At 44.5% G+C, this 13,936-nt stretch overlaps 2 protein-coding genes across 2 annotated transcripts in view; one reads left to right on the top strand and one right to left on the bottom strand.

Annotated features, from left to right (window-relative positions):
- The window catches only part of LOC146962655 (uncharacterized), a 40,868-nt gene extending 31,250 nt beyond the window's left edge, over nucleotides 1–9,618 (top strand). Inside the window, exons 7-9 of the mRNA XM_085768703.1 lie at nucleotides 3,123–3,293; nucleotides 3,396–3,504; nucleotides 4,807–9,618. Of these exons, the coding sequence (XP_085624829.1) occupies nucleotides 3,123–3,293; nucleotides 3,396–3,504; nucleotides 4,807–6,885 (2,359 nt within the window). The 3' untranslated portion in view covers nucleotides 6,886–9,618. The remainder of the gene's footprint in view (nucleotides 1–3,122; nucleotides 3,294–3,395; nucleotides 3,505–4,806) is intronic.
- Nucleotides 9,619–11,546: 1,928 nt separating this feature from the next.
- Nucleotides 11,547–13,936, bottom strand: LOC146962654 (transmembrane protein 60-like). The gene is made up of 3 exons (XM_085769491.1): nucleotides 13,711–13,936; nucleotides 13,322–13,413; nucleotides 11,547–13,080 (listed from the first exon to the last, which is right to left on the bottom strand). Exons 2-3 carry the CDS (start codon nucleotides 13,403–13,405, stop codon nucleotides 12,763–12,765), a joined length of 402 nt encoding a protein of 133 aa, XP_085625617.1. The 5' UTR covers nucleotides 13,406–13,413; nucleotides 13,711–13,936; the 3' UTR covers nucleotides 11,547–12,762.

Here is a 13,936-nt window from a genome sequence, read left to right as displayed (position 1 = left end):
CCTGTGGTCATGGACAAGATGTTAATCTGTTTCAGAAGGGTCAAATTATTGGCATTAAGCAAATAAAACATCTAAGGAGATTTCTGCAACTAAAATTGGATTAATTGTCCAACGCATTATTAAAAACTGAAGAAAAGAAAGAAAGAAATGTGGTCCAATGTGACCACAGAGTCCAGACCTGAACCCCATTGCCAATCTTTAAAGAATTAATGCAACTCTGGACGGAAATAAATGTTGTGACATTGCAGAAGCTTATGGAAATGATGCCACAGTGAATGCGTGCTGTAATCAAAGCTAAAGGTGGTCCAATGAAATATTAGTGTGTGACTTTTCTTTTGGACGGGCAGTGTGTGTAGCAGCTACTTTGACTAGATCTAGTCTCCCTTCAGTAACAGCAGAAGTTCATTATGAATGTGTTCTTATGGTCCTTCGCCATTTTCTTTGGGCTGACAGTTATCAGGTGGGTTTTCATCAGGCTTCACATCAGCACCAAAAACTGCACTCATTGTGAATGGCCACTAGAGGCTGACTCCAAAAGTGAGTCCATCCCCATTTACAGCAGTGAGTAGTAAACATGTTTACAGTACAAAAAAACTATCTCTTCCTTTATGAAAACTGCATAATTGAGGATGAGCTACTTTGAGTGACAGGCAGGTGAGTTTATGCACTGACACAACGACATGAACCAAAGTCTCAGCTCCACACTCATCCCTCATTTTTACCCATTTTTAGTAGTAGCCAGGGAGTTTGGGTTCAGGTCCTGACAGCAGCTCTGGGTGACGTCACAGAGACAACGTCCATCTTCAAACACAGCCTATGATTTTCATCCGTCTGTTTTTATGTACATTTTTCAGTTGTGTGCATAAAGAAATGCATAAAAAACTTTAATAGTTAAATGGCTCAGGGAGGAAATCAACATAATTTCACATTTTTAAAAATGTAATTTTCTAAAAAAAAAAATTAGGTTCAACAATTACCGGTAGTCAATTAATCAGTTAAGTAGTTAAGGGTAGAAATGACCATTAGCAGCCGCCCTGCTCATAAAGTTTTGACAGGGATCAGGTGCATTAAGTCGGTACGTCTCTGTGGGAGTGCACTGTAGCTTTAAGATGTACATACATTAACAGTATTTGTCGCCAGAGAAGGTGCTTTCCTCCGTCTCCCCTTTGTCCTTTTCTCCCTCTTCTTTTTACTGCTTCATCCCTCTTCACCCCACCTCTCTTCTTCTTTATCCCCCGTTTCCCTCCATCACCCCACCCGCCTCTCCCCTCCCTACCCCCTGCCACTCCACTCCCACTTATCTGCTCTTCCTCTCCTCTCATCTTCTCTCTCCCAGTGTTTTTGACCATAAATGCACAGGACAGGAGTCTTGCTGGTGCAGACGTTTGTACATACTGACACACATGCCAGAACAATAGGACCTCACACACACACACACACACACACACACACACACACACACACACACACACAGAGGAAGGGTTAAAGAGTGGAAGTAGAGATGGTAGACTTTGAATATCACTCTAGGTGTGCACGTTCAGCACTCCTCCCTCTACACCCTCTTCTTTTCACAGTTTCACTTACCAGCTTTTCTGGTTTTACATTCATTACTGTCAGCCTGCAGTCAGCTCAGACTCACTGAGCTGTGTGTGCGTGTGCGCGTCTGTGTCTGTGTGTATATGTGTGTGTGTGTGTGTGTGTGTGTGTGTGTTTTAATCTCCCTCTCCTCCACTCTCTAATATTTTCCTCGGCTTCTTTCTTCCTCTTCCATCAGCTCCTGCCTCTGCCCTTATCTCTGAATGAATGAATGCACAATTCAGTGTTCAGCACGGGTAGTCTCGCTGCTATTCTGTCTCTGTGTGTATGTGTGTGTGTGTGTGTGTGTGTGTGTTACGTTCATGTAGGGATCTCTCACAGACTGTGCGTGTGTGTTTATACTCTTGTTTGAATCTGACTGCAGCTCCAGCGTGAGTCACTGATCCAGTAGTGAGCTGACTGCAGTACTTCCATTGTTTGGCAACACGGCTCATTTTTATGCTTTTACTCGTTAGCCTCTCAGTCTGCGCGCATGAAGCTAAGAGTCTGCGTGTGTTTGTACTCGAGCACTGATGTGTGTTTATTTAATTTCACCTTGCATCATTTATTTTAAATGTAACCTCATCTATTGACACAAAGCCCTCATGATGATTACTGATTTGATTTAGATTTCTTAGTACCAGTAGAGCTATTTTGTGGTTTGAATCCAAATGAACGTTTTATTGATCATGCAAGGAAAGTGATTTTTACCTCCAGGCAGCATGAAAAAGTAAAGAAATTGCAAAGGAAATGAAGGATGAAGATACTGGCCTAAAGTGAGGAGAAGCTGAGGTGTAGTAGATGATATCTACGGACAATAAATGTGATTTTACAGAGAGCTGTGAGCCTGCAAATGAAAAATTTCATTATGAATTTCTCTCCCAGTTTTTTAAATGTGAAAACGGTGAAAACATCTCCATCCGTTTCTCAGATTCTAAGATCACACTTTTTGATTGAATTTTGCCCTAATGTACCAAGAGACCAAAAAACGTCTTCAAATTACACCAAGCAGAAGATTACAGAATAAAAACTGCAGAATCTACATTTACTTAAAACTGAGAAAAGATGCTAATTTACACATTTAAAAAATGTGGCAGCCAGGACTTGACTTATTCAGTAGTTTCATTTGTTGCTCATGAACTTTTGACGATCAACTGATCATTTAAGACTCGGCTAATATTGATTAAACACTCAAAGCAGATGCTGAGGACACCGTGGATGTTTGATGATAATGTCCATGTCCACACTGATTCCCCCTCCCAGCATCCTCTCTGCTCCTTGTGTGGCACTAAAGACGACAACAATAGGAGCAGCAGTCTGTCTGGTTGCTTTTTGTTTCGCACGGCAGACAGGAAACGAATAAAAAGAAACGCATAAAAACCAGAAGGAGGAGCAGCCCACTCACCTTCAGTCGTTCTGTTTTCTTTATTTAGACACCAGGGAGGCGACGCCAGGAGGGGAGTCTTTGTAAGAGTGTGTGGGCATTTATGTGTGTCTTCTGTTCTGTGTTTTCTGACGAAGCGATCGTTTCTGTTTTTTCCTGGTAGCTCCACCAACGAGGTGAAGAACCTGCTGCAGTCGCTGCCCAGGACCAGCGAGCCCAGAGAGATGCTATTTGAGGATCGGACGCGGGCCCACGCCGATCACATCGGTCAGGGCTTCGAACGCCAGACCACGGCAGCTGTCGGCGTGCTGAAGGCCGTATGCTCCGAAGAATGGTGGGGAAGCGAAGCGGCGCACGGTCACACTGTGGGTGTCAAACTGTTTGCAACGTTTTCTATATAGCAACTTAATATCATCTCACTTCTTATGTTTCTCAGCTCGGATCCTCCTCCTGTTACCAAAGACGTAGTGTGTTTCCACGCTGCTGATTTCCCTCATGTAGTCCAGAGGCTGCAGTTGGACCTTTATGAACCCCCACTGTCTCAGGTATTTCATTACACACACACACACATGGAAGGCACATCACTCATTAGATTCAATGCATCCCAAATTAGACACAGTATTATCCCAGTTACCCCAACACGACACTGGGTGAAGGCAACATTAAGGTGAACTGATGTTGGATGCTGGCATCTGGTGGAGCGACAATGAACTGCAGTCAGTGTTCGGTTGATTGCAAACGATAAATTACTGAACTAAACTAAGGAGAAGTTTCCATGAAATCCATTCAGCCGATGTCAGATGGGAGACTGCAGGTTGGTCTTGAACGCAGCCCATCTCTTCCAAATGAAATATAACAGAAAGACCTTATCTGCAGCGTTAATGATAAGAAACTGCATTCATCATTTACAAATCTGTATAGCTTCTCTTTATTATCTTCTTACATTAAGTTGTTTTTGTGTACATCTAGGGTACTAGTTCACTCCTTGTCTGATATAATTCACATCCTCTCCATTGATATTCTGTAAATTGAAATTAAAGGGGTACTTCACCAATTTTCTACTCACCGTCATACCAAGGAAGGGTTCTGAGAACTTTTGGAGTCATCAAAACGCTTTTGGAGTTCCGGGGGATTTGCATATAATAGCGGCGGATAGAGCTCACTTGAATCGTCCGAAACACACACTATGAAACATCCAAATACCTCCACACTGCTCGTCCGTACTGACGGAAGTGTCCTGAAGCCGCCACATGAAAAAGTTGTTTGGAAAAAATTAATTTGATCTTTTAATTTGCTGCGAGATGTTCGTTCGTCGTTGTAAACCATTGGATGTAAACACGGAAGAACATCTCACAGCTAATCTCGCTCATCATGCACAGCCTCTGGGAGCTACTACTACAACCAGGCTAAAAACAGAGATCAAATACATTTTTTCCCGAACAACTTTTTCATATCGCGGCTTCAGGACGAGCAGTATGGAGGTATTTGGATGTTTTATAGTGTGTGTTTCGGACGATTCAAAAGAGCTCCAAAAGCGTTTTGATAACTCTGAAAGTTTTCCGTACCCTTTGTTGGCATGACGGTGAGTAGACAGTTGGTGAATTATCGATTTTGGGTGAAGTATCCCTTTAAATTGCATTTACTGTACTGAACAAAGGTTGGAAAAGAAGAGGACACTTTATATTCTTCTCACATTGATACTGAGAGTCAGGCTTTGAAATAGATGTCAGGGTCAAAAGATGGATGTTTTTATTCAGGACCGCACCTCCTTCATTTCCTCCGTCTAAACCCTGGTGTCTCCTTCTCGTCTCCTTCTCATCTCCTTCTCGTCTCCTTCTCGTCTCCAGTGTGTCCAGTGGGTGGACGACGCCAAACTGAACCAGCTGCGACGCGAGGGCATCCGCTACGCTCGCATCCGCCTCTGCCACGAGGACATCTACTTCATCCCCCGCAACGTGGTCCACCAGTTCAAGACGGTGTCGGCCGTCTGCAGCCTGGCCTGGCACGTCCGCTTGAGGCAGTACCACCAAGGAGAGGGGGAGGAAGAAGAGGAGGAGGAGGAAGAAGAGGAGGAGGAGGAGGAGGAGGAAGAAGAAGAGGTGAAGGAAGAGCAGGAGGAGAAGCCGGTTGGAGTGAAGGCGGAGGTGGAAACGGCGTCGGAGGAAAAAGAAGAGCAGAGGAGGAGAGAAAAGAAGGGCGAGAAAGGAGCGAAGGAGAAGGTGAAGGAGGAAAAGAGGACGTTGCCCGTTGTCAAAAAGGAGGAAGAGCAGCAGCAGCATCATCGTCGTCACACTCATCCACCGCTGGTGCCTCGGCCCGTTCGCTCAGTGGACTCGAACGGGAGCAGCTCCAGAGGCAAAGAGGAGAGTGAGAGGTCGAAAGGAGGAGGAGGAGGAGGAGGAGGAGGGAAACCCAGACAGCAGGAGTCTCCTGCAGCGAAGGTGAAGACAGAACCGGCAGCTCCTCCTCCTTCTCTTCTCTCCAAAAACAAATCCCCTCCTCCTCCTCTTCCTCGTCATCCTCCTCATCAAGACACGAAACCCAAAGTATCATCAAAGTCCCATCATCATCACCACCACCACCATCACTCAGACAGCAGAACCACGTCTTCCAGTACCGCCTCCTCCTCCTCCTCCTCCTCCTCCTCTTCTTCATCTACGTCTCGCTCTCAGTCCAAATCACCTCGTTCTCCATCTTTTTCTAAGTCTTCCTCCTCCTCTTCCTCTTCCTCCTCTTCATCAGATCCTCCTCAGCGCTCTTCTTTCACCGCTGCTCCCAGTCCGTCGTCTTCTTCTACCTCCTCTTCTGTTCCCACTCTGTCCACATCCACGTCAACATCTGCCACATCTGGTCCCAAACCTACAGCGGACTCTCACCCCCACTCCGCCGCGGCCCCTCCCTCCAGCATCTCGTCGTCTTGCCAACCGCCTCCTCCCTCCTCCTCCTCCTCCTCCTCCTCCTCGTCCTCTCAGTCAGACCAGGCGAAGGACCGGCTGAAGCCAGACGCCGATTCTTCAGACACACGGACGCAAGCGCAGCCCGAGGTCCAAGCGCCGCCGGGCTCCGCTGCTGCTGTTGCCGTGGACGCACACGCACACACACAAACACACACGGCACCCGACGCACGGACACAAACAAAGTGGACTCACAGCTCGGACTCGGACCCCAGGACGCCATCGGATCCGCAAACCGGGAGGCCGGGGCTTTACCTGCACCAGTACGCGCCTCAGCATCTCCCACCTCCTCCCGCTCCCCACCCTCCCCACCTCCCCCAGATGCTCCCCCCTTCCTTCTCCCCTCTCCTGCCGCACTCCCACCTCCCCCACAGACCTCCTCCCGCCATGCTGCCCCCCAACCCCAACCCGTCGCAGTCGCAGGCGCTCAACTCCTTCCTGAAGCCGACGCCGCATCCGGTCCACATGAGTCCGCTCCACCTGCACCCCCACCCTCACCCTCACCCTCACCCCCACCCTCCCCCTCCTCACACCACCCAGTCCCAGCCGTACTACCAGCCGCCCCTGACCACTCCTCTCACCAGCGCCCAGTCTCTCCCCCATCCCCCTCCTCCCCATCCCCACCTCCCCCACCACCACCACCACCACCAGTTCGCCAAAACCTTCTACCCTCCGCAGCACCCCCACTTCCCCTCCCACCCCTTCCTCCCCCCTCAGTCTTACCTCTCTCAGCACCCCGGCTCTTCTTACCCGCTGCAGTCGCAGTACCAGACCCCGGCACCGGCCCCGGCGCCGGTCCAGCTCTCTCTGTCGCAGCCTTTCCCCCACCCGCCGCCCCCTCCCTCCCCCTCCTCCCAGTCCGTGCCTCCCCCGCCGCCTCCTCTCCCGCCCCCTCTCCCCCCTCAGCCTTCCCCCTCCTCTGTCCTCTCCCCGCCCCCGACGCATGAAGAGGAGCGGAGACAGATTTTATAGTACTTCTTTTTGTACATAATGATGCTGTTTTTAAAAACGACTGTATATGTACGAGGTTTTATTTTGGTTGTGTCGTTGTAAAAGATGTAAAAAGGAAATAACGACGGCGAAGCGCGTGGACACAGACGGGCGGTTTATAAAGCAGAGTCGGGCTGTATTTATTCACCCCACACACCTCTGTACTGGACTGGTGTAGACTGTACTGATGCTTCGGTTGTGCTCTGGTTCAAAAAAATATTAAGCAGTCGTTGCATGTTCTGGTAGTTTTTTGGCCTTTAGTCGTGTATGAGTGCGCCAAAAGTGAAGAAGAAGAGGAGATTTTCCAGGTTCAAGTCTGCCAAACTGCTGTCGTTTTTTTTGAAGTGAGCATCACCCGTTAGGAATATCAGACTCTCTGCGAGCCGTCAGAGGCAGGAAGTGTCAGATCTCTGTCATATATTTATATACAAAAGGTCACGACAAATGACCTTTTTGTGAAACTTGCAGCTAATGCTTCCAGTTTGTGGCTTTTTATTTTTTTTTTCTTTCTATTATATCCTTTTGTGCCCAAGACTGTTTCTGGAATCATGATGGGTCAAACAGATATTATTCAATACACTAACGTATTGATGTGGTATCTCTCTACATTTCCTCCGCTATATTGTATCGATACATCCTGATCAATACAATATATTGCAGTAGTTTTCCCTAATATTGTATTTTGAGCAATAATGCTCTGCAATAAGCTTCTGAACATAAACCGTGATATTTCCCAGTTAATGATGTGGTGACGAGAATCAGTATTTTTACTCAAATTTCAAAGCGATTGATTCAAAGCCAGTAATTTCCTGTTGAATCGTGTTCATTGAGTCGGCCTCCATGAGGAGTGATTAAATGTAATTAACAGGCATCTTAAATGATTCTTCTAATCAGTTGCAGTGTTTGATTGCCCGAGAAGAATATTAGTGCAATTAAACAAAAGGAAATCCCCGTTTTAAAGTAAGACTGAGTGGAGTAAGCTACAGAAGAGACACAAGAGGAGTTGTCATTTGAAGTACTGAGATTATCTCGTACCTGTAGCCCTCAACACCAGTGGCAGAGCTCTTAGTGTCATTTTGCCGTGCCTGTTGGATGTGTACCAGGGGTCTCCTACTTTTGGAAACTGAACACTTGCCTGTCGGCCAAGGAAGAATTCGACCCAGCCAAGGCTTGTTAAAACAGAAAAGGCCTTGAGAGTCTCAGGAAAATCTATTCAGGACACATCCACGAATACATTGGTCCCCTGAGAAAAAAAAGAAACAAAAATATCTCAGTCTGAAAAATCTGGCTAAAACCTGGTCCATTGATTTCACCACTGGACATTTTCGAGTTTTAGGTTTCAGGGTCATGGAGATACTGTTCAACCTGCGACGTTATATATTAGCACCTATGCAGCTACATCCAGAGCTAGCCCGGTGGTGACTTTTAGAGGTGGAGCAATATCATACGGATTCAGTATGTTCAGAAATGTGACTCATTTACAGCACTTTGTAACATGGATGCGTCAACTGCAGTTTAAATACAGTTGATCTATATATTGAAAACACATTGGGTCATGTCAAGATTATCACCAGGGCAGTTTTCAGGTTCTTCCAGGATTATTGTTTTTAACACATTCAGGCCTCAGCAATTCTGTGACATGACTTCTTAACTCTGTAACGGACACTTTGAAAACGGATGGTACACTGTTGAGAGTTTCATTCTCAAAGCACTGTTTATCTATTTACCTGAAGTCCAGTTTTTCTCTACAGTGTGGAGCATCCTGTCTATAAAAAGATGTTTTATTTATCAACCAGGGACTGAAGTGACCTCCTGTGTTTTAAAAGTACAATAAATTATTGAAATTCTGTTTTAGCAACAGATATGATGATGACTGTATGTTTTTCCAAGTTTCTGATTTTTAGGATCAAACTCTTCTGTCTCAGTGCTAATGCCACAGTTGTGGAATTTTGTTGTTTTATTTTTTGTTTTTTTCATTGATGTCTTGATTTGACTTAATCGCTATTGGAGAACAGCCCACTTGCTAATGTAGCCCACAGCATTTCCCCAGTGCCTGTCCTTAACTGTGAACTACTAAATGGTCCAGAGCCATATAGAGAAGAGAGTTCTGCCCTTTCATGGAAGTTTCGAGTTTTCGCTGGAAAATGAGAATGAAGCCTTAAATTGGCCCCTAAAACCCACTGAAAACTCTCCAAATATCTGCGGTGGAAGTTGGGATGGTTCAGTGGAATGATATCCTGAAAGCAGGGTTGTGTTTTTCATGATTAGTCTCACCGCAAGCCGGAGCTTCGGCTCTTGTCGGTCAGTTTGCCTCCTAGGACTGAATTTCACAGACAGAACTCTTCACTGTGTGGCTCTGGAGAGAGCTAGGTGATAATTAAGCACTTGATGCCAGTTGCGAGGCGCTCTGCAGCTCTTTTTATGCTTTTGGGTTTCAGATGTTACAAAAAAACACGACAGGAACTTCTATATTTTTTGTACAAATGTGACAGAAATTAAGGATGAAAACAAAAAGTCTTCAGGGGCTAGTGTTGTTTTCACAGAATTTATTTATCTCAAGGTTTTTGGTTTGGTCTTTTTTTTCTATTTTGTTTCTGTGATTTTTAACTGTCAGCACTGTAGTGTACATAAGAAGTTTTGTAAAGAGGAAAAAACTTGTAGTGTGGTTTCTACTTTAAATATGAGCCGAGCTAATAAAAGGTTCAATGTATGAAACTACCGGAGTGAGAACTGATGGTTATTGCTCTGATGGTTGAGAATGTGTATGTTTTTCAATTTTTTATATATCCACGAAATGAAGATATTTAAAACATTTTTATAATTTGATTATTATTCTAGAAAAAGAAGCAGAAGCAAAGTTGGGTAAGAAAATCCAGTTCAAGTTTTGAACCAGTAGGGGCGCCGTGGAGCAGAGTTTTTACGAACAGGTCCCTGTTTTGTTTGCGCCATTAAAGCAACTCACATCCTCATTCATGCTGAAAGCAACATCGTAATAGTAAAAGAAGCAGAGAAAGAGAAGTGCTAGTAAGAGATGATGTAAATACCAACTTGACTAAATTTACTTCCCATATATTTGAGGATGGAAAGGTGGTGGTTTGATGGTTTGAAGGTTTAACTTTGTTTACCTTGCACGTTCACCTTTAAACTTGCAATAACTTTTTTTTTTGCAAGTGACAAATTATCACCTTTCAAATTGATGTGAAAATTTAGTTTACAAACAGTTGGATTTTTTTTTTTTTTTTGAGCATTTTTGGCCAAAACACCTGTTTGAAAACCAAAGTGATGGGCAGAAGGATGCTTTTAAGCTCCATGTAACAGTTAAAATAACATGTAGACTACAAGAGGTGTCATGTCATGTCTTGTATTTATTAGTATTCACCACTTTACCTTCGGCCTTTTGACAGCAGCAGCTTTGGTTGTAGTGTGTTGAGTTAAAGAGCAGAGACACCTGTCTGACTGTAAAGGCCACCAAATGTCCATGTCCCACACTCGTGTCTGAGTCTGAGAGACAACACCTCTAATGTGATACCTGCCTGTGTTTTCTCTCTGTGTTGCTGTTATGCAAGCCACCCACTCACTGCAGTCTGCAACAATGAGCTCAGCAGTTTTTTTACCCGGCGAGATGTGAGCAGACAACACGTATACACCACAATGCAGAAGCCACATAATACAGAGCTGGTGTGTGTCAGGTCAGATCCAACTCAAAACAGCCTCCTTCCTCTCTCTCTCACACACACACACACACACACACACACACACACACACACAGCAGGAATGCCAGAGGAGCTCAGCTGACCTTTAAAGAGTAGGAGTGGGAGTGAGGCAGGAAGTTGGAGCAGGGACAAAGGAGGGATTTTTGGAGGGAATACTCGGAAAAACCTCATTGAACTGTGTGAATATGGTGTACACACACGCACACACACACACACACACACACACAAGACTGTACTCATTATTTCATGTTTGATTATCAATTGTGGGAACTAATTATATAGAAAAAGCACTAAACAGCAGGTAAGTTGTTAAATTAACATTGGCTTTAGTCATTTCCTACTTCCCACAGTGGGCAGACTCCTGCATGTCCACCCTGTTTTATTTGCCCCTTGCTTTTGCACACACAGTGTCCTCTCAAGCCATTCACACACTTTGGAAACTGGCTTTAGAGAACAAGTGCCCAGTTCTGTGCTTTTTATATAAATAATTTCGGTTCCTCTTGCAGACATTTTCCTGCGGCCGCTGCTAACAATGGTGTCGGTGCAGCTTGGAGGCTCGGAGCAGATAACAAAACCTGCAACAACTGATCTCATCTCATCTCATCGTTGCCTGTCTGCCTGAACATTAAAGTTCTGTAAAGCCATAAAAAGAAGTGGTTAAATATTAAAGAGAGACGAGACAAGGACTTCAGTGTGCTGTGTTTGCATGTCAGAGGAGCTTAAAGTCCTCCAGTCCACAGCTCATTTCGGGTCACGTACTGGAGGGATTTTCCCCAAACCACAATACTTTGTTTTGCACGGTGACGTGACTAATGCGATCCTTGTGTACATGGAAAACACTTGCATATGAATGTGCAAGGCTCCAACGAGCAACAAAATTAACCATTTTGGTATCGTTGTGAACACTTGTGACAAACGGACTGAGCAGCATTCAATGTAAATCAGTCGTTTATTGTTCAAAACATGCATGCGACCTCAGCTTCATGTCAACACAGTGCAAAGTAATGCGAAAATATTAAATACTAACGGAACAATCACATGGCACAAAAACAGACTTCAGTCACGCACAGTGTCAGCTGTACCATTAAGTCAAAAAATCCATACTGCTGGTAGAATAACCTGGTAATAATAAAACTAATTACACAGTAAGAACACCATCTGTTGACACACGTCATTTGCAATAGTTTCTCCATATTGATCTGAATAGGAATCGCTTTAGTCACAAAGCACATTACAAGTTAAAGTGTTTTGTGAACTTGCCCCTACTAACGACTACCCAATTTATTTTAATGGGACACATGATTTCAACAGTACAAAGGAGATATTGTACAAAGCAGAGTGGGGGTAGCTTGTAGACAAAAAAAATTAACATCACAAGTTGTTCCAGGGGTTTTTATGTCCTGAGCAACTTCTTGGTTATTTATTCCTTTTGTGTGCCTGTAGCCAAACCATAATGTTCTCATAAACACGTTCAGTGTTAATTTATAACTTGTAAAAAATAATATTTGGCCAACAAGACCTCACCTCCACAACTGAGGAATGAAAAGACAAAGTGTCGGTGCGTAAGTACAACTTGAAAAAATATCTGAAGCGCAGGTAACAAAATGTACACTCCTTGATTCGGTACCAAGAGTGATGGTTATGTTGTGCAGCTTAAATAAAGGAAGTGGGATTAGAATTCACCAAAAGAGAAGCTGCGCTATGTACTATAAAGATAAACACTAGAAAACATTAGAGGAACTTCATGTTTCTTCCAGTGTAGGTTTCACAGTAGTCTCAAGCATACGCAGTTTTTTTTTCTTTGTAAAAAAAAAAACTGAGCCATCGTTGAGCCTTTTTTTTAAATGCTAACATCAGATTCATAAGCAGCTCTTCTTCTATAACACAGGCAGCAGAGTCCCAGCTCTGCTAAAAACCCTCACGGCACATTTCACCAAGATCTGAACACATGATTTCTATTTCTACACAAGTCTATTATTCTTAAGATCCAAGGTATCAGATGATGATTTGCTTCCTTCGTGGGTCACAGACAGTCCTCTCTAGGAACAACCAGACTCCGATTTCACAAAGTGATGGTCATACAAAAGGTTTTTTAAGATGTCTTTTTGTTGGTGTGATGATTTATGCTGAGCAGCTCTGATCCCTCTCAGGCCTCTCTCCTCTCTGGAAAGATGTTCAGCCCCAGCTCCACCAGCGCTCCCAGCAGCATGGCCCACAGCGGGATGCACACAAACGTCAGCTTTACGTCGGCCAGCTTCTCCAGCTTGGCGCACAGTGTCAGGCAGAAGCCCAGCTTGAGCAGCATCGCCGTCAAGTACCAGGCACGCAGGCGCAGATCCGGGGAGCCGTTGCGAGGGTCGTACCCAGGCTTGCAGCGGCCTGCCATCTTGATGGCAAGCATGAGGATGAGGATGCCATCGAAGACCCAGACTGGGAGGAAGATGAGGAACCAGTTCCACTGCACCTGGGAGGATGAAATGGAGACAGTAATTACTTGTATCCACATCCAAATTCTTCTATTTGTGCTAATTTCTATAAGAGCTATATGAGTAATTTAAAAGAAAAAGAAAGGGATCATAAACACCTAAGAGAACAAGGTCATTGCAGCAAACAAAGCATCAAATGCACATAAAACCACCAAAATATAGACAACAAAAAACAAAAGCTCTGACAATACACACACTTCAATAATATTAAACCCTTACCTTCCCATCCAGTTTGAGTACTAGCATGATGAGGAAGACCAGGGTGAAGACCCAGGTCAACAGCACTCTCTGAGCCAGAGACATCTCACTGACTGGAGACACAAGGAAACACAAAGTATGATGGACGTTTAGCAAATGGAAATATTTAGCACTAGAGCTGACATGAAAGAATACAGAGCGATATTGGTAGCAATTTTAAAAACAGCTGTCGTTTAAAAAAGAAAAGAAAAAGAAAGACATATTGTCATTAACACAAGTTGCTGCACTCCATGTAAATTTTATTTTTCATTCATCGTTAGTTAGCAAGCAGGCTTTGCATAGCAGCTAACTTTAGCTTTTATAGCTGAATAGCATCAAGCTAAGCGTTTTTAAGGCAGGGTCTGACTTACTTCAGTGTATTTCTAAATCGTCGAGCAGCATTTTCGTCACGCTGTGAGCCACATGCACACTGATGCTCGCATAATAACGTTTTATATTTTATTTTTTATAATGAGTCACATAATTATCCACGGACGGACGTGTTCGTTAAAAGATAACAGACCAGAGATTTTCTGGAGCCGTTATCTTCTGTGTCAGTCCTCCTGTCCTGCTCATCCTGGAAGCCGATTGGTCCTC

This window comes from Trachurus japonicus, chromosome 23 (assembly GCF_045865225.1).
Source record: "Trachurus japonicus isolate A0001 chromosome 23, Traja_1.0".
Classification (NCBI taxonomy): Eukaryota; Metazoa; Chordata; class Actinopteri; order Carangiformes; family Carangidae; genus Trachurus; species Trachurus japonicus.
Note: the sequence above shows the minus strand (reverse complement) of the source record. Positions and strands in the feature narration are given on the sequence as shown.

Excerpts from the sequence above, each read along its gene's own strand:
- LOC146962654 (XM_085769491.1), bottom strand. The coding sequence starts at position 13,405 with ATGTCTCTGGCTCAGAGAGTGCTGTTGACCTGGGTCTTCACCCTGGTC. Across the intron at positions 13,081-13,321 it reads TACTCAAACTGGATGGGAAG|GTGCAGTGGAACTGGTTCCT; the intron begins GTAAGGGTTTAA and ends TCATCCTCCCAG.